Source organism: Plasmodium relictum (assembly GCF_900005765.1).
Source record: "Plasmodium relictum strain SGS1 genome assembly, chromosome: 14".
Taxonomy (NCBI): domain Eukaryota; phylum Apicomplexa; class Aconoidasida; order Haemosporida; family Plasmodiidae; genus Plasmodium; species Plasmodium relictum.
In genome coordinates, this window is record NC_041692.1 from 1,435,369 (window position 1) to 1,451,803 (window position 16,435).

Consider the following 16,435-nt stretch of genomic DNA (forward strand, 5'->3'; position numbering starts at 1 on the left):
GATAGATATATATATGAGGGAAAAAAAAAATGAAATCTTAATACTTTTATTTTTAAAGTGGATAAAGTTATTTTTTATGTAACAGAAAGGAAAAGAATAAATTAATCAAAATTTAAAAAAAAATATGAAGTAATTTGCTTATGTTTTATTTTTTCTTATAATTTAAAGTAATTTATTTATAATTTATATATATATATATATATATATATATTATGTATAAAAATTCAAAAAATTTAAAATTATGATAAAAAATATAAACTTACATAAAAGTCAAGAAATTTATGACGAAAACAACAAGAAATATGAAAAAGATGATCCTAATTTTTTGTTAAGTACAAAAAAGTTTAGAAAAAATAATAAAAGGGGATTAGAAAAAAAAAAGCATAGTATAAACAATGTGATAATGAATAATTGTTTTAAGAAATACAAAAAAAAAGTACTTTATGCTACAGAAAAAAAAAAAAAAAAATATGATTCAAATAATAAATTCCAAGACAGTGAAAACCTCATAAATGATAAAATAAGCAGCTTGGTTAATGAAAATGAAATTAAAAAAATTACTAGTAATAATAAATATAAAAATAACAATAACAATTTAAGTGACATGAAAAAAATTAAAAACGGACAATATTCTAAAAAAAAAAAAATAAATAAGATTGAAGATAATATATTAATTAAAAAGAACAAAGCAAATAAAAATATTGAAAAAAATATTTTAAAAAAAATAAAAAATAAAAAGAACTGTAATAATAATAAATCTTCAAAAATAGAAAACCAAGTTCTTGGTATTAGTCAAAATATATATAACATATTAAATATATTAAATTTACCTAAATCAGATATTTTAAAAAGAACAAATCAAAGGTTTGCTGAATCCTTTTTATATTTAACAAATGGTTATAATGTCGACATAGAAAAATTATTTAAAGGATCTATGTACAAAAGAAAATACAGAAACAATTCAACAATAAAAATCACAGGTATTCAAATATATTCTCTGTGTAAGCACCATTTATTGCCCTTTCAAGGAGTATGCACTATTGAATACATTCCTAATAGGTACATTTTGGGTTTATCTAAATTTTCAAGAATTGTAGATGCGTTTTCTAGAAGATTGCAATTACAAGAAGATTTGACTAACGATATTTGTAACATTTTAAAAAAATATTTAAAACCTTTACATGTTCAAGTTACTATAGTTGCTGAACACTTATGTATTAGTATGCGCGGAGTAAAAGAACATAATTCTACTACTATTACACACGCACGTAATGAATTAAAAAATAATAAATATATAAATAATTCCTATATAGATAATTGTTTTCAAAAAGAAAATGATATTAGTATGCATGACGATATCAATTAAATGAACTATAATGAAAATGATTAAGATAAAATTAATTGTAATTTTTAATATTCATTTAGAAAAAATAATAATAAGATATCTATTTATAATTAGAAGTTCTTTTTATTCATTAGTAATTCTATAAAACAATATATTTTTTAATTTAAATTATTATATTTATTTTTTTATAATCACAAAAGCCCTTTTTTTATTAAAAATTAAGTATTTTTGACTCGAAAGAAAAAATAAAAAAAAAAAAAAGAAAAAGACATTAAAATAGCATAACTTTTTTTTAAAAAAGAATTGAAAATATAAAGATAGAAGAAAATATAAAATGTAATAACCAAAAATATATATATATCAAAATTACAAATTACATAAAAAAATATATGTATATATAAACAAAATTTTATTGTTGCGCGCTTTAAAAGATGTTATTTCTTTAAATTTATTTAAAAATGTAAAATTAAAGAACAAAAAGAAGAAAACATTTCAAATATGAGACATCGTTTTTTAAAGAATGCAATACAAAATTTATTAATTTTTAATGCATACGTTTATTTAATTTTATTTATATAACTTTTTTTTTTTAATTATGCTTATATTTTTACTTTTTTTTTTAAATTTGAATTATTTTAAGTATTTTCAATTATCCAGATCAAAGTGTTCACAAATTTTCATTTTCACAACGATTTAATAATATGTCATAAACAAACTATATATTTATTATTATAATTATAATTATTTCTATTATTAATATAAATACTAATTATTAATATAATTATTATTTTTATTCATTAATATCATTTTTATCATCATTGTTATTATTACTATTACTTTTACTAGTACTATTATTGATATTGTTATTTTTCTTTAATTACTAAATATTATTATTTCTATCATTCCTTATTATTTTTATTATTACTAATAATTGTTATTATTCATCATTATTATTTATTATTGTTGTAATTATTACTAGTTATTATTATTATTATTATTATTGATATTATAACAATTAACATAAATTGTTATTCCTAAAATTCTGCTCAATTCTTCTTATTTTAATCATCTAAAGAAATGTGTGTTAAATTAATACAATTAATATTTCCACAAGCCATTGTAAATGCTTTTTTAGGTTTTTTTTGCAATTCTTGAAAGCTAGCTTCATCTATAAATAATTTATCAATAAAGAAATATTTATTAAAATTATAGTATACAACTATATAATATATATTTTAAGATAAAAATAATACTACAAATAAATGTAGAAACATATAAATTTGTATTTACATGAAAATATTATAAACCTGCATACAAAAAAATAAGAACTCTATTGACATATGTTATAGTTTCAATACTATCATTTCCTTTTTTCACTGATATGATTGGACAATTATCATTTTTATTTTTGTCTCCATACCAAAAAACACAAGCATAATCATCTCCTAAGATTGGATCATCATTTTTGGTAATGCCATTAGCAATTTTACCTTAAAAAAATGGACAAAATTATTTTTTACTTTTTTACTATTTTTTTTTTAAATAAATCATATATATTTGCTATATGCAAATACATTTTTAATATTTTCTTATTTTTTAATGTTATTAATACATAATTTTTTTCTTCATATGTAATTTAGTTTTATGTAATTTTTTTTTATTTTTTTTTTTTGGGTTACATAAAATATTTTGAAGTTGATGTGAATCTTTCCAATATTCTTTTGCTCTTGGATGGACATAATTTTCCCATGCTCTGCACAAAAGTAAAATTTCATTTGTTGATCTTTTTTCTACTTGCTCGCCAAATTTTGATACTACTTGTGATACATTATTACTACTACTATCCTATTCAAAATTTTACATACACATTACATATATATATATAAATACATATATTTATAAATATATACAGATATTTATAAATATTTATATATATAAATTTTTTTTTTTTTTTTTTTTTTGTAAAAAAATTACATCATAAGTAACATTCGAATTTTTTTTTTCATCTTTTTTAGATGATCTTTCACCATATATATAATCTAAAATGTAATCAAAAGGAGATACTGAGCAATATTGGCAATTAAAAATATCCATTTTATTTCAACTATAGTGTAATGAGATTAAAAAATTATAATTTAAAAAAAAAAAAAAACATGTTATAAAAAAATATACATGTATATATATATTATATATGTATAAATGAATGTATGTATGTTTATGTATTTATGCATTTGTATGTATGTTTATATGTGTTTATTTTTAAAAATAAATTTTAAATAATTTTAATTAAAAAAAATAAAAAAATTATTTACTAAAAAAAATATGGAAATTAAGTAAACATTTTTTTTTTTTTATTTTATAATTTAAATGATATTTTATACATGATTATATTTCATATTTCGTTTCATATTTGCATATCTAGTTAAATATTAAATATATATTTCTTTTTTATTAAGAATATAAAATTAAATGCCTTTCTATTTAATAATTTTTTAAAAAAAACTCCGTTTTTTATTGTCTTACAATGAAGTTTCCAGTAATATTTATAATATTATCTTTTAAAATTTTTTATGATACTTTATATGAAAGATATTTAAAATATAAAAAATTGTATAAATGATGACTAAAAAAATAAAAAAAAAAAAAAAAAACAAAAAGTAATAAATAATAAATATATAAAATAATATGAATGTAATTCTTACAAAAAAATTAAGAATTATTCTTATATACACATATTTATGTGCATATATATATATTTGTATACAAATTTGTAAATAAATATAAACTTTTTTAATTTTTATCATTCTTTTATATTTCGACACAAAATATTTTACCATAGCACAGAAGTGCAACTAAATAGAAATATTCATATTATTTCTAAAATTTAAAAATAAAAAAACTTTTAGGTAATATTTAATTTTGCTAAATATATACTATTATGCTTCATTTTTTAAATAATTTAAAAGGAGAAAAAAAAAAAACTTATATTTTAATGTTTTAATTACTGTAGCTTTCCTATGTTTTTTTTCTTTTTTGAAGTTGTATACTGGATAAATTTTTATATTGTTTCATTTGTTACTCTATTTATATATGTAATTTATTGTACATTATTATTTTATTTTTATCAATGCGAATTTTTTTTTTCCAAAAATTAAAGTAATTTAAAGAAAAAAAAAAATAAAATTTGAAAAAATTTTACAAGAATAAATTATACATTAGAAGATAAAATTAAAAATATTTTATTCAAAAAAATATTTTATATATATTAGTGGAAAAAAAAAAAATTAGATTAAAAAGCTGTTTTAATATCTAAAGTCTAAATATTTTATTTTTTATGCTTATGTTTTTATCCATTTTTTCCACATAATGAAATTAAAAAATATTATTATATCAATAACTACGTAAAAATATTTGCTATATAAGTTATGTCATTATATTTGAAATATTGTAATATAGTTTACGTTTTAACATTAATTACGAAATACTTATTGCATGTTTTTAATTAAAAAAAAAATATCTTTATATATTCTTTTTATTTTTAAATTTTTTGAGATTTTTTAAATGATAAAAAAAAAAAAATATATTTTTATATGAAACAGTAGATCCTTATTTTTTAGTGTTAATCTAATTTCCTTATTTTAAAGCAATGAAAGGTTTTTTTCTTGTTTCAGAACAATTCTTGAAAAAAGTACATAACTCTAAAAAAATATATAATTTATTCTGAGTTTCTTTTCTCAATACATTAATATGATTCTTTTTAAAACTATTTCTCAAATTTAAAGTTCTTATAAATTAATATATTTATAATTACTTTTAATTTTTAAGTGCTTTTATAATATATAAAAAAAAAAAAAATTTAATTTTATAATTTATAGGAAAAAAAAAATTTCATATTTAATAAAAAAAATCTATATTAATATAATTTATCCTTATTAATTTCAAAAGCTTTTGCTTTTTTTTTTTTCCTGTGTAGAGCAAAGTCTTTATAAATCATTTTATTATAGTTTTCTTAATATAACTTCACTAATTTTTTTAACCGAAATTTTTTTCCTATATCATAATTTTGAAAAATGATAGATAATATTGTATTAAAAAAAATATATTTTTATAATAAATTAAAATTTTATTGAAAAAGATTTGCATACACTAAAAAAAAAAAAATATATAATGTAACACTATTAACTTTTATGTACTATTTATGGTTTTTTTTTTAGTCAGTTTTATCTAAATTATACTTTCAAAAAAAAAAAATGATAAATAATAATCTATTAAAAAACTATAATTCTTTAAAAAATAAAAAATTTACTTAAAAAAAAAAAAAATTTATTTAACTATATTCATTTTTATTTCCAAATGAATTATGTATACATGTTATATCATTTTTTTTCTTTTCCATTCTTCTTATTTTAACCTTTAATAACAAAAAAAAAAATTTTATAAAAAATTCAAAATGTATACAAAAAAATAATGTGTGCTCAATAACAAAATTTGTTCATTTATTTTTGTAAAAAATGTATTAATTACTATAAAAAAAAATTATCATGCAATTTTTTTTTTTTTAAAATGAAAACTAATTAAAGAAGAATATATATTTATATGTATACACCTGTTTATAGCATAGAATATTTCTTATAATATTATATTATTGTATTATATTATTTTTTTTTTTTTTCATTTTTATTATTCATAATAAAATAACTTTAGAACATCATTTTATTTGATATTTTTCCTTAATAATGAACTCATGAAACAATAGAATTAAATTTCATACTAATATATATTTATGAATATTTTTGTATATGTAGAATTCAATTTATATTAACTTTCTATTATTTTTAATTTAATTTATTATAAATAAAAAAAAAAAAAAATGCAAGTTGTTTCAGATTTGGTGAACATAAAATATCTTTATGATAAAATCCAAATTAGTAAAATAATTAATAAAAATCTAAATGAACTGATTAATAACCCTGATTTTTCTTTTGAAGACGAGATAAATAGCTTTACTAATTTAAGAAATTCAATAATAATTGAACAGTATAAGGGATTAAGTATAAATTTATTAAACTTATATAAAGAGTATTTATTTTATTTTGAAACATTTAAAAGAAAAAATTTATTAAAAGGAAAAAAAATATTATATACAAATGATACATTTGAAAAAAATAAAAAAGTAGAATATGAATTTGAACAGGAGAATATTATAATTATCTATAACATAGGGATAATAAAATCCCATTTATTAAAATTAAAGAAACATTCCGATGATATCAAATTATTAAACAAAATATCTTATGAAATAGTAGAGATTTTTAATTACTTGTTTCAAAATCAAAATGAACAAAAGTTGAGCGAGTTAACTGATATTAATTGTATAAGCTCATTTATTTTTTTTTGTTTAGCATCAGCATATCATGAAAATATGTTTTATAATACTGCTATATCAAAAAAATATAAAAGAAATTTATTAGCTAAATTATCTTTTAATATATACTCATATTTTAATGATGTCCAATCTTGCTTAGATGGAAAGCTTCTAGATATATTCAAACAACCGAAACATTTTTCTATTGCAAAAAATAATTTACAATATATAAGAAATACTAATGGGTATTTCTACAATTTTGTTTATGTAAATAAAACAATTTTCATTAGCATATGTAATTACCATTCTTCTTTAAAATATGTAGAATTGTATGAATCGGCAGAATTAAAAGTTAAAAAATATGAAGAAGAAAAAATTGGTGAAATTATTTGTAGATTAAAATATAGTCTAGATAACGTAAATAAAGGTATAGAATTATGCAAAAGACATAATCTTAATATAAGTTTTACTTCATTAAAAGAAAAAATTATAAAAATATTAGAGTTTTTTGAATATGATAATAAAAATATATATTTTGAAGTTGTACCTTCATATGAAGATTTAGAGCCTATTAAGGGAACAGAAGTAATAAAAATTAAAAATATTGATATTTCAGATATATATACAAAGAAAAAGATTTCTAATCGTTTAAAACTTTTGTTTAATGAAAAAGCAAAAGATATTTATGAATGCTATAGTAAAGAAACACTATCGATTTATGAAATGTATAATAAAGTATTTTTAACTTTAAATGATCAATATAAGTTAATAAACTTTTCCTATAGAAAAAATATAGTACTTATTTTAAACAATGTAATTTTAAATATGTTTAATAGAAAAAACCAAATTTATCAACCCAATGTTTTCGAAGATAGATTAAATTTCCTTTTAAATGTTGAAAAAAATTTAAAAGAAATACTAATTGAAGCAGAAGACAAATTGGCTGTTGAGAACAATAATCATATAGAATTTCAAAGAAACTTTTCTAATGTATGTATTAATCAGGATTCTTTAAATTCATATAACAACTTTTTGTTTCATTTAAGAAATTTTAAGAACTCATTAGACAATCTTGAAAAAAATAATACCATTTTCAAAGAATTCCTTGAAAATAATTATTCGAATTTTCAAATTTGTGAAATGGATACATCAGCTTTTTTTGAATATATAATAAATCAACTAAATCATTGTATTGACGTTGATTTAGAATCTTTAGAAAAGGACTATTTGTATTATAAAAGTATATTATCTGAAGATGATGAGAATGCATCTAATTCACTTAATAGCAGTAATGATATAGAAAATACAAATAAATTGTTTTTAAATTATTCAAATTTTTATAATTTTATTAAATTAAATAACTTATCATTTGCCGTACAAAAAAATACTAGTAACCAAAAATTGCTTTATTATAATGTATTAAATAAATATATAAATATTCAATCAGAAGAAAAAATGTTTTTTGTTATTGTTTCTATTTACTTTTCATTAAATGTTCAATTAACTAACTTTTCAAAAGATCTAATAGAAATAAAAGATAACTTGGATGATAAATTTTTAAATTATTTAACTGTAATTATTAAAAAAGCAAAATTGATAAAAAAAAATGAAATAAAAAAAATAATAATATTATAAAATAATGCTTTATACTTAAAATGTTTCTAAATATATATAAGAATAAAATTTATTTTAGATTACATTTACATGAAGATATACTTTTAGATATACACATAATTATATTTATTTACACAAACATATATAAATAAATTTTTCTATTTTTTTTTTTTTAGGAAGAAAATAATAGTGAAAAGCTAGATGAACTATTAGAAAAACAAAAAGAGATACTCAATACAAAAAAAACAAAATTAGAAGAAAAAGTTTCTTTATTTGAAAAGGATATTAATCAATTTTATAACTATTATCACGAATATAATAAATTAGAATATTTTAAAACTATTGATGTATGTTAACAAAATGATGTTATGCTCTTTCACTTTTCTTTCTATATATATATATATATATATATATACTTTTTTTTTTGAAGGATATCAACAATTTTATGAATGAATTAAAGGCAACTTTTGATAATTTATGTATAATGCATAAAAAACATTTCTATACTTTAAAAAGCGCACTACTATTTAAGGATGATGTGAGAAAATCAATTATTAAAAAAAAAAAAAAATTAATATTTATAATATGTTTGAAATATTTATTTTTATTTTTTTCCTTAGATCAATAAATACATATTTATGAGAGAAAGCGAAAGATCAAAAATAAGGTCTTTTTTTTTTAACAAATAAATATATTTTATTTTTACTTCATTCTATTACTTTAACATCATTTTATAACATTTTCTTTTATTTGAATACAGAAATAATTCATATAAAAATTTTTTTTTTTTTTTTTATAGGGTACAACAAATTCCTAATTACACAAAGAACATTAGAAATAACAGTGAACGTTTTTATTAATTCATATTTTTATTTTTTTACCATTTTTTTATTTTTTTTTTTTTAGTATAATTAATATTATAAAAAAAAAAAAATTAGATATATTCATTTATTTCATACAAAAAAGAAAAAAATGATTTTATAAATTACACTTTTAATTGTGTAAAAAAAGAATATAAGTATCAATTTTTGCAAAATTAGTATATTTTCCTTTTTTACATTAAAATAGTAAAAAAGTTTATATATATGTATTAATAAATAGTATGAATAAAAAACCCTTTATTCTTATAAAAACAAATATTCATAAGATAGTTTCTTAGCTTTATGATTTTTAAATATTAATTTTGCAGTGAATTTGTTTTTTGTGAATCTCTTCATTTTACATTAGAAAAACTCTTTGTTAAAAAAAAATTAATATATATAATATTTTTCTTTGATTTCATTGCATGGATTCTTATTGTACTGAAAATAATTATACAAAATAAATCAAAAGAGAGGTCACTTAAAAATTAAAACAGACTATATCAATTTTAATAATAGTTCTTATTTTTATAAATAGATATAACCAGTGTAATAACACTACATTGATATAAACATAACTGCTTTACAACTAAAATTAATTATTTATGTTTTTGTTTTTACAAAGTAATAATTGGATTCATTTTATAATTTTTAGTTATTTTCTTCATTATTACTTTATCAGGAATTTTCTTCTAATTGAATTTATGCAATAAAATATGAAAAGAAAATAAATTGATATTTACTTGTATATTTATATTATTTACATATAATATTCGTAATTATATGATAAGCTCAAAATATTTCATTTGAAATATTAATTTCAACTCCAAATTGATGATAAAATTAAAATTTTTTTTTTGAATGTAAGAGATCCTATTATAAGATATTTTAAGTTATTATTAAATCAACTTTTATTTTTTTAAATTAAATGAAAATAAAAATAAATATATAGTTTCTACCAGAATTAAAATAGATAGGAATATAAAGAAAATACTCTTAAAAAACACAATATTTAAATTTTTTAAATACATATGAAATACAAGATAAAATGAAACAAAAAAAAAACAAACAAAAACATAAAAAAAAAAAAAAATAAAAAAAAACAAAAAAAAATAAACAAAAAAAATTAAAAAGATATGCATGTTCATTTTATTTGTTATACTCCTTTATATTAAATTAAAAAAGATGTAAAAATAAATGTATCCTTAACATGATTAACTCATACTTAAATTTGTATAGATACATAAAAAAATTTTTTTATAAATGATAGGAAAAAAATATTGTTATATTGTGAAATACATTAAAAAATAAAAAGGTTGTATAAAATGTATTTCTTTTTTTTTACAAAAAAAAAAATATTTAAATAATATAATATAAATATTTTTTTATATTATAAAAGAATTTTTTTTTTAATAATGTAGAAATAAAAAATATTTTTTTCAGTGATCTTTTATATGCACAAAAAAAAAAAAAAAATATTTTGCAAAAGAAATATATAAATATATATATATCTATGCATATGTATACATAATTTTTTTTTTTTTATATATGAAAAAATATATAAAAAAAATTGTAGCAAAATTTAAAAAAAAAATAAAATTTTAAATAAATTTTTTTATAAAAAAAAAAAAAACTAAAAATTATAAAAATATTATATTATAAAAAACGTAAAAAAAAATATAAAAAAAACGCAAAAAAAAAAGTAAAAAAAAGTTAAAAAAAATAAATATAAAATTATAGTAAGGAAAAAAAAAATATATATATATATATATATATATATATCTAAATATATGGATTTTTATATATATAAATAAAAAAATTACAAAAAAAAAAAAAAAATAGGTATTGAATATTTTTAAGAGAGAGAAAATATAAAATAAAAGATATTCATAGCGCAATACTTTTTAATGATATTATTTTTTTTTTAAACTTCATATATATAATAATAAATAATAATTTATATATATATATATATATATATATATATATATATATATATATATATATATATATATATATATATTTATAAAACAAATAAAATTAATATATACATACTTATATATGTGTATATTTTTATCTTTTTTTTAAATTTAAATAATTTTTTCATTTATTACAATATATATATGTATTTTTTTGGTGGGTATATTTAAAACATATATAAAAAAAAATTATATACAAATAAATATATATTATATATATAATATATATATATATATATATATATAATTATATATATATGTATATATCTGAATAAGATAAAAGTGAATATTTAAATGTACTTTTAAAAACCCTAAAGAAAAATATATATTATTATAAAATTGTATAATTGAATTTAATACATGCATATTAGTTTCATTTTATGTTAATACCTAATAATTTGTTTTGTGTAAGAATAAAGAAAAAAAAAAATTAAAATATTTCTACAATGCTTAAAAATACATCTAATTATAAGAATACATAGTTTAAAAAAAAAACATATATATATATTTATATTTATTTATAATATTACTATTATAAAAGTATTACTCATTGTAGGAAAAAAGAAGAGAATAAAAAAAAAATAAATGAAATAAAATAATTTTACATATTATTTTTAAAGAAAAAAATTATTTTTATTTAAAATTTTTTTTTTTAGATATACAAATATAGACTAATATTTTAAATTCATGTTTTTTTATTTTATGTAGAACAAAAAAAAATAAAATAAAATAATATAATCAGTGAATACTTTATAATATAAAAAAAATAATTAATAAATGTATAATTTATTTATTTAAAAGAATAAAAATAAAATATATGTTAATCAGTAATAGCAAATTAAATTATAAAATAATAATTTTATATTTTTTATTTTAATTCTTTTTTTACCTTTTTATGATTCTAAGATATATAAAGGAAATTTATGAATTTTATATCTATCAATATTATTTAATTATTTACATGTGTACTTTATTTATATACTTTTCTTTTTCTTTTTTTTAATTTAATTAATATTTTCTATATAATTATTTAATAATATATATTTACCTATTTAATTATTTTTTTATTTTTTTTTTTTTAAATATAATTAATAAACAACATATTTATTTATTATAATATATTTATTTTATCACTTCATTTTTCTTTTTTATTCTCTCTCTATATATATTCTTTTTTTTTTTTTTTTGTATCATAAATTTTAGTAAATGAAGTGTTTAGAAATAGTATAAAAAAAAATTTTATATATATATATATACACAGCATAAGCTTTTTTTATTTTAAAGTATTCTACAAATAGAAAATACGTATTTTTATAAGAATATAAATATTTTTTTTTTTTATTCATAAATTTTTTAGAAGTTAAGATTTTTATAGATTTTTTTTTTTTTTTTTTTTTTTGAACATATTTAAAAATCAATTTAGAAAAAAAAAATATAAAATTTTAAAATGATAGCTACCGGTACTAATATAATGCATCCCAGTTTTTCTACTGCATCTTTATATGTAGGTGATTTGAATGAAGAAGTAACGGAAGCTGTTTTATATGAAATTTTTAACACAGTTGGCCATGTTTCCTCAATAAGAGTATGTAGAGATAGTGTAACAAGAAAATCATTAGGGTATGCTTATGTTAATTATCACAACTTAGCTGATGCAGAAAGAGCTTTAGATACATTAAATTATACAAACATAAAAGGACAACCAGCAAGAATAATGTGGAGTCATAGAGACCCTTCATTAAGAAAAAGTGGTGCTGGGAATATTTTTGTTAAGAATTTAGATAAATCTATTGATAATAAAGCTTTATTTGATACTTTTAGTATGTTCGGAAATATATTATCATGTAAAGTTGCAACTGATGAATTCGGAAAAAGTAAAAGTTACGGTTTTGTTCATTATGAAGATGAAGAAAGTGCAAAAGAAGCTATTGAAAAAGTGAATGGAGTTCAATTAGGATCTAAGACTGTTTACGTTGGTCCTTTTATTAAAAAATCCGAACGAGTAACAAATGATACAAAATTTACTAATTTATATGTAAAAAATTTTCCAGATAGTGTAACAGAAACCCATTTAAGACAGTTGTTTAGTCCATATGGTGAAATTACCTCAATGATTGTAAAAACAGATAATAAAAATAGAAAATTTTGTTTTGTTAATTATGCTGATTCAGAAAGTGCAAAAAATGCAATGGAAAATTTAAACGGTAAAAAAATTACTGAAGATGGACAAATAGATAAAAATTATGATGCAAATAAAGAAGAAGCAGAAAATAAAAATAATAATAACAATAATGCTTCTGCTACTACGAATAATAATAATAATAATAATAATGGATCTCCACAAAATACAAATACAACTAATACAACAATAGGTAGTAGTAATAATTCTATTAATTTAAATGATAGTACTGCTAATAATAATAACAAAAAAGAAAATCAGACGGAAAGTTCAGATCATCCAAATATTTTATATGTGGGCCCTCATCAATCAAGAGCTAGAAGACATGCTATTTTAAAAGCTAAATTTGATAATTTAAATGTAGAAAATAAAAGCAAACATCAAGGTGTAAATTTGTACATAAAAAATTTAGATGATTCAATTGATGATCAAATGCTGAGAGAATTATTTGAACCATATGGAACTATAACATCAGCAAAAGTTATGAGAGATGAAAAAGAACAAAGCAAAGGTTTTGGATTTGTATGTTTTGCATTGCAAGAAGAAGCAAATAAAGCAGTAACAGAAATGCATCTAAAAATAATTAATGGAAAACCTTTATATGTTGGCTTAGCTGAAAAAAGAGAACAACGACTATCTAGATTACAACAAAGATTTCGTATGCACCCAATTAGGCATCACATAAATAGTCCAATTAACTCTCCTATTCAATACGCAAATCCACAATCTCCTCAATTACAATTTAGTCAAAATACTTTAAGTTATGGAAGACCTGTTATTACTGCTTTTAATCAAAATAACTTAATATCTTGGAGACATCAACAGGCAGCTCAACAAGCTGTTCATCAACAAGCCGTTCATCAACAAGCTGCACAGCAACAACTAAACTTCAGTAATAATATGAGAGGGCAAATTAACCAAATGAGATTGTATACTCAAAATAATATTATGAACAATAATATGAATCAAAATAAAAATAATTCTCAGTTACATCATAATCAACAGTACGCTAATAACTTAGCTCAAAATGGTCAACAACAACAAAATATAAGTGCAGCTAATCAGCATAACACCCAACAATTACAACAACAAGGAAATAACCAGTTATTAAATAATAATATAAGAAATATTAATACGAGAACAAATAGAAATATGACAAATATGAATATAAATAATCAAAAACAGTTACCTTTAAATATTAATAACAAACAAAATACATCTCAAACTAATCAAATAAATCATCAGCCTCAGCAACAACCATCACAACAACAAAAATTAGCACAACAAATGCAACAAGTTCCTCAAAATAATAATTTTAAATTTACTTCTCAAGCTAGAAATCGCATGGAAATACCAAATAAAAATACAAACAAAGTAAATTCTATTAATAATGTAAATGTAAACTTTAATAATAATTCTACGTTAACAGCTGCAGCATTAGCTTCTGCACCTCCTTCTATGCAAAAGCAGGTTTTAGGAGAAAACTTGTTTCCTTTAGTAGCTAATTATCATCCAACATTAGCAGGAAAAATTACAGGGATGATGTTGGAGATGGATAACTCAGAATTACTTATATTATTAGAAAATGAAGAACAATTGAAGAAGAAAATTGATGAAGCTTTAGTAGTTTTACAAAAAGCAAAGTAAACATAACATATATTCATATTAGTATATTATTTATTTAATCATGCATATGAAAAAAAAAAAAAAATTTTATTCACAAAAGAAAAAAAGAATAAAATAAAAAATAAAATAAAAAAAATACATTTAAGCAAAAAAAAAAAAAAAAATAAAATAAAAAAATAAAAATAAAATAAAATAAATTATAAATAATTATATTTTTATATTTAAGAAAAAAAAAAATGAAAAAAACAATAAAAAATTATAAATATATTTTTTTATAAAAGAAAAAAAAAAAAAAATAGTAAATAATTATAAATAAATAAAGATGTTTGTATATAGAGAAAAAAATAAATAAATAAAAAAAAAAATAAAAAATATTATATATATAGTATTATAAATTTTTTTGTAATTATATACAATTAAATTTGGAATATCATATTCTATATTTATGCTAACATATATATATATATATATACATTTATGTATATATATATGTTATTTATTTATACGTAAGTTTTTTTTTTTTTCATATATATATATTTAAGTTTTTTCTCATAAGTATTTATTTCATATTTTTTTTTAATTTTAATCTTTTCAAAAGAGGCTGTAGCTGTATCATTTAAATAAAATTAAATATATTGTAAATTTTATTTCTTATATTCATCTTTTCATTTATAATAGAACAAAATTTGTAAAGTATTAAACGTAAGTATATGTCTATATATACTCATCTTCTAATCTTTTTTATTTTAGTCTATTATTTTAAAGAATATATTCATTTAAAAAAAAAAAAATATAACAATTTAAAGAAAATATACTTTTTCTTATGCATACCTGTGTTGTTATATTTATTAACATTCGTTTTCGAAGATTTTGTATTTTGTGCTTTTACATATTAGAAAAAAAAAAATAAACAAAATTTAAATAAGTAATAGTAATTTTTGTAACTAGAATGTATATATCCATGAATAATTTGTGAATTTTATAATAATAAAAAAAAAAAAAAAAAAAAGACTAAATCTGAAATCATTAAATATGAACAAAATTTATATCTATGATTCATATATTTTTAACATTTTGTTATAAATTTCTTTTTTTTTATATTCTTTTTCTATTTCATATATACTAATATAATTTTTTTTTTTTTTTTTTTTTTTTTTAAACGAGAAAATTACCAATTTTACATAATAGAATTTTATTTAAAAAAACTATAAAAACTATTTAAAAAAAGAAAGATTTTAAATAGATAATTCAAATAATTTTTTTTTATTCGTTAAAAAGGTGAAATATATATTATTATAAAAAAATTATAAATTTCTTTTAGATAGAAAAATACCATTTTAAACATGAAATTTCTTAAAAATTGGCCAAAAATGATATTTTTAAATGTTAAAGTTAGTGGCTAATAAAAATATTTTAATATTGCCAAGAATTTATAAAAAGAATATTATTTTTTAATACTACAAAATT

General features: G+C 17.0%; 4 protein-coding genes across 4 annotated transcripts; 3 read left to right on the forward strand and 1 right to left on the reverse strand.

Moving 5' to 3' along the window:
* Positions 1-241: 241 nt before the first annotated feature.
* Positions 242-1,366, forward strand: GCH1 (GTP cyclohydrolase I, putative; the record flags this gene model as incomplete). The annotated part of the gene is made up of 1 exon (XM_028679472.1): positions 242-1,366. The coding sequence occupies one exon, from the start codon at positions 242-244 to the stop codon at positions 1,364-1,366; it is 1,125 nt and encodes a 374-aa protein (XP_028535182.1).
* Positions 1,367-2,406: 1,040 nt separating this feature from the next.
* On the reverse strand, positions 2,407-3,439 carry PRELSG_1439700 (conserved Plasmodium protein, unknown function; the record flags this gene model as incomplete). Its single annotated transcript, XM_028679473.1, has 4 exons — positions 2,407-2,513; positions 2,653-2,835; positions 3,025-3,190; positions 3,320-3,439. 4 exons carry the CDS (start codon positions 3,437-3,439, stop codon positions 2,407-2,409), a joined length of 576 nt encoding a protein of 191 aa, XP_028535183.1.
* Positions 3,440-6,215: 2,776 nt separating this feature from the next.
* PRELSG_1439800 (conserved Plasmodium protein, unknown function) lies at positions 6,216-9,184 on the forward strand (the record flags this gene model as incomplete). Its single annotated transcript, XM_028679474.1, has 5 exons — positions 6,216-8,282; positions 8,501-8,671; positions 8,755-8,862; positions 8,945-8,991; positions 9,124-9,184. The coding sequence occupies 5 exons, from the start codon at positions 6,216-6,218 to the stop codon at positions 9,182-9,184; spliced, it is 2,454 nt and encodes an 817-aa protein (XP_028535184.1).
* A 3,426-nt stretch (positions 9,185-12,610) lies between these two features.
* On the forward strand, positions 12,611-14,989 carry PABP (polyadenylate-binding protein, putative; the record flags this gene model as incomplete). Its single annotated transcript, XM_028679475.1, has 1 exon — positions 12,611-14,989. One exon carries the CDS (start codon positions 12,611-12,613, stop codon positions 14,987-14,989), a length of 2,379 nt encoding a protein of 792 aa, XP_028535185.1.
* Positions 14,990-16,435: the final 1,446 nt, after the last annotated feature.